The following is an 11542-nucleotide window of genomic DNA, read 5'->3' as shown; positions in this document are numbered from 1 at the left end:
TAATATAAATAAATAATGAGACGCAGTTTTGTGATTGAGGATTTTTTTTCCTTAAGTTGATACTTTTTATCTCGCACCCAAAGACTTTTGTTTTTCCAAGAAGTTGAGCGCGTCCTTTGACAATAACATGTTTCTGGTACCGGCTACAAGTTTTGGCAATGAGAATGTTGGAATGCTTGCATTCTGCTTTAAAGGGACACTGTGCAGGAAATGGTCAAAAAAGTGAAAGTGAAAAGTGAAAGCCCATTGGGAAACTCCAACTCCCATTGTCATTGTGACACAGCACTCCACAGCACATTTCACACAACGAAATTGCATTTATGCCTCACCCGTGCAAGGGGGCAGCCCTCAGTGGCGCCCCATGGGGAGCAGTGCGGTGGGATGGTACCATGCTCAGGGTACCTCAGTCATGGAGGAGGATGGGGGAGAGCACTGGTTGATTACTCCCCCCACCAACCTGGCGGGTCGGGAGTCGAACCGGCAACCTCTGGGATGCAAGTCTGACGCCCTAACCGCTCACCCATGACTGCCCTGATACTGCAACTATGTTGCTCTTTGGAACTGTGCTGTATACTGACAAATTGGACCTTTTCTTGAATATTTACTATATAATGAACTAATATTTACTAGTATGATTAACGTATAGTAGGTTTTGCAGCTAAAAACTCAATTTCAAATTCAAAATGGCGGACCATGGAGAAGATCCCGCTTTTCATGTATGAAAAGTGCAATTTTCCCTGTCATAATGAATGCCTAGAAATGGATGGTGGTGGTAAGTATTCATGAAAAAGGTAACATTAGTAAATGGGTAGCATGAATTCTTGAAATAAAAATCTTGCACAGTGTACCTTTAAATGGATATACTCTGTCGCTTCTATCGCTCGTATCGTTCTTGCTGCACTGTCCAGCGATTCTCTGTCGCCTAATCTTGTCGCCGTCAGTGTGTTCGCCCGGTAATAGTCTGACCCCTTGACCGGAGCCTGACCCCCTTCTGTCCTGGGCACTGTAACCTCTCTGTATCGGTGTCAAACGTCGTAAATCAGCCCTGGCTTGCTTGCGGTTTCTAAAAGCAAGCCTTTGTCTAGCTGCTGATGCTGTACTTACAGTCGCGTACACGTTCTTACTAACTCAGGGCCGTCTGAGATCAGATGGTGGTATTGTCTAGCCAAGAAGGTTTGAAACACGGGGCTGAAACAAGCGACTAGGGCCCAGCCGGGGCAGGCAGTCGGACACACCACAGGCTTGTTGTTTACCAGTGGTAGACCAGAGGGGGTTGCACCGTGACCGCTCTGCAGCTGTGCGCTGTGTATACTTTGAGTAGGAGCCTCATTCTCGGCTAAGAGAGCTTTTTTTCTTTGTTTGTTTTGTTCGTCTGTCCGTGTGTGTGTGTGTGTGTGTGTGTGTTGGCGACCTGTTTGTTTTTATTCGCCTGTTTGTGTGTGTGTCTTGTGCACGTGTCACAGTCCCGAGAGAGAGAAAGAGACGTGGTTCTTCTTACATGTCCGAGTTCCAGAGCTCTGTGTCACTGTGTCAGTGTTGCAAGACTTGGGTTTGTTGTTGTCCAAAAGAAAACAACGATGTGTTGTGTCACACTATACATGTGCATGTGTAGTATGCTGTGGCTACTCCGGTCACCATACCAAACGGGCTTGACACTGGCACCTGCAAACCAGCCAAATGCTGGTAAAACTGGCCTGTGACTAGGAATGCTTTCAGTGTCAGTATCCAATTTGGCTTGCAGGTTATTCCTTGGTCTGATGTGCTGTACATACAGTATGTATCATAGTACCCTATATTCTGTTGTTTGCCCCTTGTGTATCAATTGTTTGTATCTAAGTTCAGGAAAAAAATCAGTAGCTCTGTTTCTATTTGCGTAATATACTTCCATGCTGAAAGCAATACACCCATCTTGCTTTAACACCACATCCTCTGAGGTTAGATGTACCATCACGATAAAGAAAAAAAGAACAATATCAAATGTATGGCTTGGAGAAAGGCTACATGGCTAGTAACTCTGGAAAATCTCTAGCCACACTGGCCGGTGGACGAAAAAGTGAATGTCAAGCCCTGATGCCAAAGCCATGTGATGTCAGAGCAGCTCTGCTCCTCTCGTGATCGGGGCACACAACAGGTTAATGCCTTTGGGAACGTGTTATGCGGCCGCCCCGGCCGGCGTTAGTCTGGCCTGGCTTCCACAAGCTGTTTACATTTAATGCCCTCCGCACAAAGGGATAATCCCACTCAGAAATGGCCCATTCTTCCCTTCAGGTTGACTTATTGTTTCATGCTGCATGTGCAAACACACACACACACACATAACAGGCATGCACGTAATACGCAAACACAGACACCATATGCTGCACACACACTCTCCACGCACGGACGCATGTTTGTACATGTACGCACTCACAAACATAACACACACACACACACACACACACACACACACACACACACGTATGTACGCACTCACAAACATAACACACTTGTACACACAAACACGCACACACACTCACATACATAACATGCTTGCATACACACGCACACACACTTTCCTCAGTAACGCACACACACACACCCATATGCATGGCTGACATATGCCTGACAAACATAACACACTTGAACACATTCCACAGACGGACACACACACGCACACGCACACGCACACATGCATCGTATCCACTTATGGCTTGCCGCAAACACACACTCCTCAAAGCCATGGTCATTAATGGTCAGTCACACAGCTAACGAGCGCACATTACTGATTGCCTCTCCTCACACACACACACACACACACACACAGACACACCTGTTCCTCAGCCCCCGCACCACACCACGCCATGCCTGATATTATAGAGCTGTGTTTGCCTTAAGGCAGGAGTGGTGCAATAGCCTGTCAGGGCCAATGGCATTGAGTGCACTTAACAGGGAGGGTGGAACCCTCTGCATACTGAAGTTTGACTCGTCTGCAATTATTTTGAAGTAGTACCTCTGACATTAATCAACCACAAGCATGAAACGCTTTGTTAGATTCATGTATGTAAGCTGAAACCCAAAAAGATGTTGTTGCTTGGGTCACCTAATGATTAAAGGTGCACTGTGTGGGGTGGTGGACAGATGGGGTGTTACAACTATGCTGCTCATGGAAACTGCGCTGTCTACTGCCAAATTCCGTGTTTATGAATGTTTATTAAATAATAAACTACTTTACTAGTATGACAAAAGTACAGCAAGTTTTGCATCTAAAAATGTCTATTTCTGGAAATTAAAAATGGTGGACAATGAAGAAGATCCACGTTTTCATGTATGTAAAGTGTAAATGTCCCAGTGATAATGAATACTTACCTTTTTCACAAATGCTAACCACCATCATCAAATTGTAACATTTGAGAATGGGCAGCACGAATTCTGAAAAAAAACTTTCATAATTTGTTTTTCCATTGGTGTTGTGTACCGTTATAGTTGTGTTTTGGAAGTGTCTCCCCCTATCCAGCCCTGTCCTAATTGACATGCCCGTCCGTCTGCTCCTCTCCGCAGGGTGTTGAGGAGGTCCTGAGGATTGCTTTGCCGACAGCTGAAGGATGGACTGCCACCTGTGTCGCGCCGCTCCTGCTCCCACCGAGACCCATGTCCGACTGCTCAGTTAGCGCTGCGCGTCTGCGCTAACCTCAGCGCCAGCCCGCTAGCGCCACTACAACACTTGCGCAACGCATATCTTGTCTTTCACAGCTTTAGCTATTGCGGGCCAATCTGCGCTAACTTCGGCTGAAGTTAGCCTTTTAGCTTTGGCATTAGTCATAGCTTCTAGTTAGTGCATATCAATCCGAAACAATTAGGATAAAAAAAAACACCAGTTAGTGACTATTCGGATACTCTTAGCCCTCCTGCCCTGTAGAAATCCTTTCCCCTTTGGCATCTTTTCCACCACACACACCACCAGTCACCTCTTGCCTTAAGTAAAGTATTTATTATTTTCTTCATATTATAAAAAAACCACATCAAGCGGCACCATGTTGGACGAGTACCTATGGATGGTCATCGTGGGCTTCATCATCGCCTTCATCCTGGCCTTCTCGGTGGGGGCCAACGACGTGGCCAACTCCTTCGGCACAGGTGGGTGGATTGGGGATGGGGGGCCCATACGTGTATATAGGGGGAGGAATAGGTAAAGACTAAAGAGTAAGATAAATCTATGCAAAATGTCTTGATATGTAAAAAAAAAAAAAATCCAGACCCTTTCCTTTTTTTTGTATTTTAAGAATATCTGTGGCATAGGTCATAATACAATTTATGTTATCCAAGCTAAGATCTATGCTGTCATCAACTAAAATTATAAAAAAAAAAAACCCTCCTCCGACACAGCGGTGGGCTCGGGTGTGGTGACGCTGAAGCAGGCCTGCATCCTGGCCTCCATCTTCGAGACGCTGGGCTCCATGCTGCTGGGGGCCAAGGTGGGCGAGACCATCCGCAAGGGCATCATAGACGTTAACCTCTACAACGAGACCGTGCCCATCCTCATGGCGGGAGAGGTCAGCGCCATGGTCGGTAAGAAACCATTTTTCTTTTCTTTTCTTTTTAACAAAATCCACTGTAGTGTAAGGGATGCGTGCACATCCAGTCAAACAGGTGCTGGATCAAATGAAGTCACGTAGAGGAAGAAGGAAGGTTTGCACACTGTTGCTGCTCACCGATTTATTCAACACATTGTTTCGACCTCACATGGTCTTTGTCAGGTGTATTGATGTGTGCCTGTGTGTGTTCTACAAAATCCATTGGCACAGGATTGTAGCCTATATATTTTTTTGACAAAGAGTCAATGGGATATTAAAAAGGGAGTTGTTTAAAAAAAAGTTAAATTCATCCATGATCTCTAGAGCATCCTCATGGCCGAGCACAATCACCATGTGAAAAAAACATGTTCAGAAAATCACTGTACTGTATCCCATTGACCACAGAGTCCTTTTTACAAAATTAAAGATCCATGATATACACTCGAGGATCCTCATGGTGGTGGTGATGGTCGGGAAGAAACAAGTTTGTGATCTTGAAAACTTGAAAGTAGCACTTACTCACTCCCCTCCTCCCAAGTGCAGGCCTTTGCCAATTCGTGCACTCGATGACAGTGATGAAGGAGCCTTGAAACAGGGCTGAAAGATCTCGGGCAGGGTGCCTTAGCGTTGAACACTAAGATACATTTAGCCTTTCGTTTTCGGAATTCTGTTGCAATGCCTCTAAAACCCATTACAAAAAAACAGTTAAATACACATTTTAATTGTATTTTCTCAATTTAATCTCATTATTAAATACAACAACTCAAGCCCAAACTAAAGAAGATGGCCTGAGTTGTGTAAATGTATTGAAATGTACAGAGGGTGTTTTGAATGTGAATGCTTCATTTGGTTTTAGATGAGTGTAATAACTTCAAGGCATGGAGTTGTTTCTTTCTTTCTGTCCTGTTGAAAGTGGACATCACATTCTACATTGTAATATGCATTACCACCACAATCCAATTATTTCTTCGACAGTCAAATGGATGCATACTGAATGTATCGGAATATTGCCCCCAATCTGATACATTACATTTCAATGTCCATGAATTGTTTTATCCTTGAACTTTTATCCTTGAACTCTCTCTTAGTTTGTAAGAGGCAATAAAGGTTCATTTTCCAATAGGCCTCCAGGGGATAGTTATGAATCACTTGTGTTGATTGCTATTGGCTAAAACTATCACTGTATGTGACATCATCAAATGTGACCTCATTTCCTGTGGAGGTCTTTTTAAGTTCAGCCACTGGCATTGTTCTCACTCTTCTGCTTGTACCCAGGGCTCTAAATTAACACCAGGCAACCGGCCAAATGCTGGTGAAATTTCAGTTTGGCTGGTAGAAAAGAACAAATTACTAGCCGCTTTGACTCATTGGTGTGTATGTGTTTGGCTAGTGAGATTAACAATCACTAGCCATTTTGGCTGATGATGAAAACATGTTCATTTAGAGCCCTGCTTGTACCTGTTAACACCTCCTCAGGGAGAGGGGTGGGGAGGCCTGTGGACAGGCTGTTGGGCCTAATGGCCTCCCCTTTCCTCTTTCAAGCCAATAAACCTTGCCATTCTGAATTCCAACTACTCCACTGGTTCTGGTCTTCAATATTAATTAGTAGTAAACCCTAGATACTATCAATACACACACTATACCTCCCTGTGGCCAGTTGCAGGACAAGAAAGGGCATCACATGAATACAAAAAGGGATGACTTGCACCACATTTAAATCCATCTGCTTTTTTTATTGATTTGCAAGCTTCCAAGAATATTTCATGCAAATCTGGTAATTGACCTAGGTTTTGAATAGCAGAGCAAAAAAAACCACATTTCACCAGTGGAAAAAAACATGTCCTCCTTGGGAGAATAATTGCAGCAGGAAGACGTCAGTTCTTCACAGCATGTGGCCGTCATGTTGCACCAACCTGTTTTTCAGACCTGTACAGTACCTGTCAGGCTGCAGTATCTGTGTCTGTTCTTCCGTTTTGTCTTTCTGACTCTGACTCTGTGTCATCTTCTCACATTTCTTTCATTTCCTCTCCTGGACTGTCTGTCTCTGTCTCTTTCCTGCCAAATTGTCTCCTCTTCTCCTTGGATATCTTTTTGTTCTGGCCTGTCGCAGTTGTTTTTTGGTAGCACCTCACAGGAAGTGTTGTCAAGAAAGTTATTAAGTGTGCGTGCGTGTGCGTGTGTCCTTACTTGTGTGTCTGTGTGTGTGTTCAGTGCAAGAAGGTCGGTCTGCACACTGCGGAATAATCAAAGTTTATTAAATTAAAACGGCAACGTTTCGATAACCCTGGATCTTCGTCTGTGTGTGTGTGTGTCCATCCAGGTTCAGCAGTATGGCAGCTGATTGCGTCCTTCCTGAAGCTACCCATCTCTGGGACGCACTGCATTGTGGGAGCCACGATCGGCTTCTCCATGGTGGCCATCGGCACCAAGGGCGTGCAGTGGATGCAGCTCGTGAAAATCGGTAGGTCACCATCACCTCACCACTGATCTATGGTGCACAGATGTACCGTGCCGGTTTTGGTCATTAAAATAGCCATAGTTGCTTTTTCAAGGTGGATGAAATCTCCAGGCACTCAAGGATGCAATTTTTATACACAAAAACCTTGAGTGCTTCGAATGTCTTGTACTCAGATTTTATACTCTCGGATACTGTCAGATGTTATACTTTTTTTATAAAAGAAGTATAAAAATTGTAACCTTGAATTTTATGTTTAAATGTATAATTTCCTCCACCTTGAACAAGTTTGAGAGTCCCTACACCGATGAGCACCAAGGAAAAAAGGTGAAGACCCTGAAGTGCTTCAATTTCGATGTCAAGATATCGATGTCAAAATATAGACGGCTAAACAAATAAAGAAACAAACAAGAAACACTGATTTGTGCCTGATTAGTGGGTTAATGCTGACCCTGTGTGTCTGAAGTGTTCAAAATCTTAATTAATCTGTAGTCTCTCCCAATCATTTTCCCAAACAATGTTTGGAACCGGGAAGGGTTAAATCTTTTCCTAAACTAAGTATCATCAAACTGTCTGTATGTGTTTGTATTTTCAGACTTCATATGTCTGATCATTATTCACAATGAACTCTAGGCTTGCGTGTGTGTGTGTGTCAGCTGTTACAGTGTAGGAAGCATTTTTAACTGAAAGAAGAAACGATTCCTCTATCCCTAACACTGCAGGAGGGTTTTGGTCCTGATGGTGTCTGGATTATTCACCAGATTTGGTTCCTATTGATATTAACTTGTAATGTGGGTGTGTGCGTCTCTACATGTGAGCATGTGCGTATATGTGTCGTGGTGAGAGAAAAAGATTTGTGAAGTCAACTTTTCTCTCTCTGTCTCTCTCTCTGTATCGCTCGCTCTCTCTCTCTCTCTCTCTCTCTCTCTCTCTCTCTCTCTCTCTCTCTCTCTCTCTCTCTCTCTCTCTCTCTCTCTCTCCGCAGTGTCCTCCTGGTTCATCTCTCCCTTGCTGTCTGGCCTTATGTCTGGCCTTCTCTTCTTCGTCATCCGCCACTTCATCCTCAACAAGGTCAGACACACACCACGGCCTGAATAATGCACCCACTCACACACTCACAATGTCCGACGAGACGACAGCCCTAAACGCATTACTGAATCTGGGTCTGGCGTTGTGTCGTAATCCCGTGAGCCCTGTAATGATGGAGTGTAATTTAGACTGCCTGCTCCACGTCCTCGTCCCTCGCCCTCGCCGCGAGACAGACAAGGAAGTGTAGTGGTGTTTGACGCGTCAAATCAAATATTTGCCACACTTGACACTGCCTCACTGTTGACATTGATAGGCTCTTCTGTGGTTTGATGGTCTTAGTAGGCCGACTCATACATTTTAATGCGCCCTGATTATTTTATCTTTTTTATTAATCAAGTGAAAGCTGTGAAAAGTGAAAGCCCAACTGGGAAACTCCAACACCCATTGTCATTGTGACACAGCACTCCACAGCACACTGTTCTCACTGCTCACAGCGGAATTGCATTTATACCTCACCCGTGAAAGGGGGCAGCCCCCAATGGCGCCCCAAGGGAGCAGTGCGGCAGGACTTTACCATGCTCAGGGTACCTCAGTCATTGAGCTGGATGGGGATGGGAGGTTAATTAGTTCTCCCCCCACCAGGTCGGGAGTTGATCGGCAACCTTTTGGAAACAAGTCTGACGCTCCAACCACTTACCCACGAATGCCAGAGGGATCAAAGGATCAGATGTGGGATGACATGATTACATTGTTGCCTTAATGTAGCGTGGGCGCTAGCAATAGAACCTCCTTATTAATGAATGCAATGCAATGCAGTGTTGTCTTGTGTAACCCAATACAATGCAGCACTTCGAAAGCACTTTCGACACTTAGCCTATATCTGTTTGCCATTCGCATTGCTCGCATTTAATAGATTCCATGGAGGACAATCGGCGAGTTGAAGCGAGAAGGTTTACATGCTTGTGACACAACTATGAGGATGCTTAACGGTCGTTAATCGGTGACATTTTAGTCAGGTGGTGCAACCACAGCTAATTTCACTATTGTTACGTTTACATGAGACATTTAAATTCTGATTTAATTCACTTATAATAAAGCTTAATTCCGTTTTGAAAACGTCATGTAAACACTTAAATTAAATGAAAGATCAACTCAACAGAACTATTTAATGCTGAATTGCTAATTCGGAATTAAAAACATCATGTAAACATAGTGAATGTCTATGTTTATGAAAAATAAACATCCTTGTATCCTTGTATTGTAAGGATGATTATTTTTTTATGCATGTATGACAAATATTCACTGCATGTGAATGAAACATGGTGCACAATTAATTGGTGTACCAACTTCACACAATCGTAACAGAAGCTGTGGCCGCGCCACCTTTGACCAGGGGCGGAACTATAGGAGGGCCAATCAGGGCATTTTCCCCTGGGACCTTCCCGTATTGGTGGTGGGGGCCCTATAGGGGGGTGCTATCAGTGTTTTGCTCTGGGGGGCTGTATGCAATTGTACCGCCACTTACCTTGATGTCTGCTTCTAAAAATGTCAATGGTCCTTAAACAGTCTGAACAGAGAGGGACACACTGCTGTCAGTTGCATCACACGCGTGACGGCACATTTTGTGACTCATCTCACCCCAGCACACAGTGGACATTCTGGGATTGCATTTATGCCTCAATAGGGCGAAGCTCAATAAATGCCTGAAGGGAGTTGTGTGTGTGCGTGCTAGGGCCGTAACCCCTTGTGGGGCTGTGACCCTTTCAAAGTTAGTTGCACTTCTGTCCAGAAAGTAACAACATGATATGATGTGATCGTGCCTCCAAGCTTCAAATTATCATCATACACTTTTAAAAAAATATTTATAACCCCTTGCAACCTATTCTACCTATCATAGTTTTTATTCATAATTTTACTTTTTAATGTTGGCAAATGTAGAAAGGGCAAACTAATTCATTTGAAAAGATACATTTAAAAAATCGTGCGGTGTATAGAAAAGTAGGTCAAAAAGCAGTGACACGAATCGAATCGCAAGTTCAGTATATCATTACAGCTCCCGTGCGTACATGTGTCGGCGGTGGGCTATGTCGGGCGTGGGGGGGGGGCAACCCTCATGCTACAAGCCTGACACCTTATCCGCTTGCACATGACCAGGGTTTCCCCCAGCAATTTATAGTTAAGACGACGGCCATCTTGACAAGAATACACCTACCACTTTGCCTAAGTCCCCTGGAAACAAAGACTTCTGGGTATTTCATATCATATTTCACACGAAACTCTGCAGAACAGCCTTTCCCGTGATGGTGGTCACATGCTTCTGGTATGGCCAACTTCTGATGGGGCTTCTGATATGGCCAACTGTTGCCCATTGTAAAGGGCAGTTGTTGTTTAACCCTCTGGTTGTGTTAGAAACTGGGTCACGTTCATGGTGTTAACGGTCAAAATTGACCGCCTACACAAAAAAGGTAATAATACATTGATTCCAAAGGTATTAATCACAAAATATGCAAATCAGATTTTTAGACATCCTTTTGAAACATTTCCAATGTGATTTAAATGTTATTCTGCTTTGTTTTAGTGATTTGTAGGCTTTTTTTCTTATCTTGCACCAATTCGTTTTATTAACCCTCTGGAGTCTAGGGCCTCTCAGAGGCTTTCAGGCCGTTTGGAACACCTTTACTTTTTCAAGTATTTCAACTAACTGTAAACATCTATACTAATGTGGCACATATGGTTGTATTCTGAAAAGCCTAACAAAAAAAGAATATGAGAGTAAAGTGAATGTAATATAACTGTATATAACTTTGGGAGATGTAAATTAATGGTCTGGTCATTTTTGACCGAAACACCATGAATGTAACAAGTTGGTGTATCTTCCACAATTCTTTAGGAATTTCATTATATTTCATTTTGACCATTTGAATAGGTTAGCTGGAGGATATCATGAAGAGTCATTTGTGTATGATGAAAAATAGAGAAGTTATTTAAGAATGAAGTTTCAAAACGGTCATTTTTGACCGTAACACAACCAGAGGGTTAAGTTAAGTTAAGTTAAGCAACGCCAAACCAATGCACTCCCGTCTATCCAAATTAAAAAGCCTCCATTACATGGTTTGTTTTCAGAAACCCTTAAATACTCCTGCTGACTGTGTGAGTCCAGGAAGCGCTCCTATAGCAAACATGTTCTGGATAACATCATTGGTCATTTGGATTGGATCAGCCTTTTTCAGGAGTAGTCTGGTGGCTGAAGGGAAGAGATGACTCTTCTTCTCTGAACCGTGTTGCGTCTGTGCAGCTCTGCACCTGAATGGTCCTCCATGTTCCCTTGCAATTGGGAGGTGGTCGTGCTGTGCAGGGCCGCTAGCTGCTTTGGCCCGGCCTGGGACTAAGTCTCACACACACACACACACACACACACACACACACACACACACACTTGATGCATGCACTTAAATGGAGGCCCAATTCTGGCCTTCACTCACCCTGGGCCCAGGACAACTGAACCCTT

General features: G+C 43.8%; 1 protein-coding gene across 1 annotated transcript; it reads left to right on the top strand.

Annotated features, from left to right (window-relative positions):
• The first annotated feature begins 3364 nt into the window (after positions 1-3364).
• Positions 3365-8985, top strand: LOC134444823 (sodium-dependent phosphate transporter 2-like). Its single transcript, XM_063194012.1, has 4 exons — positions 3365-4113; positions 4363-4545; positions 6871-7011; positions 7991-8985. The coding sequence occupies exons 1-4, from the start codon at positions 4011-4013 to the stop codon at positions 8101-8103; spliced, it is 540 nt and encodes a 179-aa protein (XP_063050082.1). The 5' UTR covers positions 3365-4010; the 3' UTR covers positions 8104-8985.
• The last annotated feature ends 2557 nt before the right edge of the window (positions 8986-11542 follow it).

Source organism: Engraulis encrasicolus, unplaced genomic scaffold (assembly GCF_034702125.1).
Source record: "Engraulis encrasicolus isolate BLACKSEA-1 unplaced genomic scaffold, IST_EnEncr_1.0 scaffold_761_np1212, whole genome shotgun sequence".
Taxonomy (NCBI): domain Eukaryota; kingdom Metazoa; phylum Chordata; class Actinopteri; order Clupeiformes; family Engraulidae; genus Engraulis; species Engraulis encrasicolus.
This window is presented reverse-complemented; position numbering and strand designations above follow the sequence as displayed.

What these genes read in the sequence shown, in the direction of transcription:
- LOC134444823 (XM_063194012.1), top strand. Translation starts at nt 4,011, where the DNA reads ATGTTGGACGAGTACCTATGGATGGTCATCGTGGGCTTCATCATCGCC. An exon ending in AGAGGTCAGCGCCATGGTCG is followed by an intron (nt 4,546 to 6,870) that starts GTAAGAAACCAT and finishes GTGTCCATCCAG; the next exon opens with GTTCAGCAGTATGGCAGCTG. An exon ending in GATGCAGCTCGTGAAAATCG is followed by an intron (nt 7,012 to 7,990) that starts GTAGGTCACCAT and finishes CTCTCTCCGCAG; the next exon opens with TGTCCTCCTGGTTCATCTCT.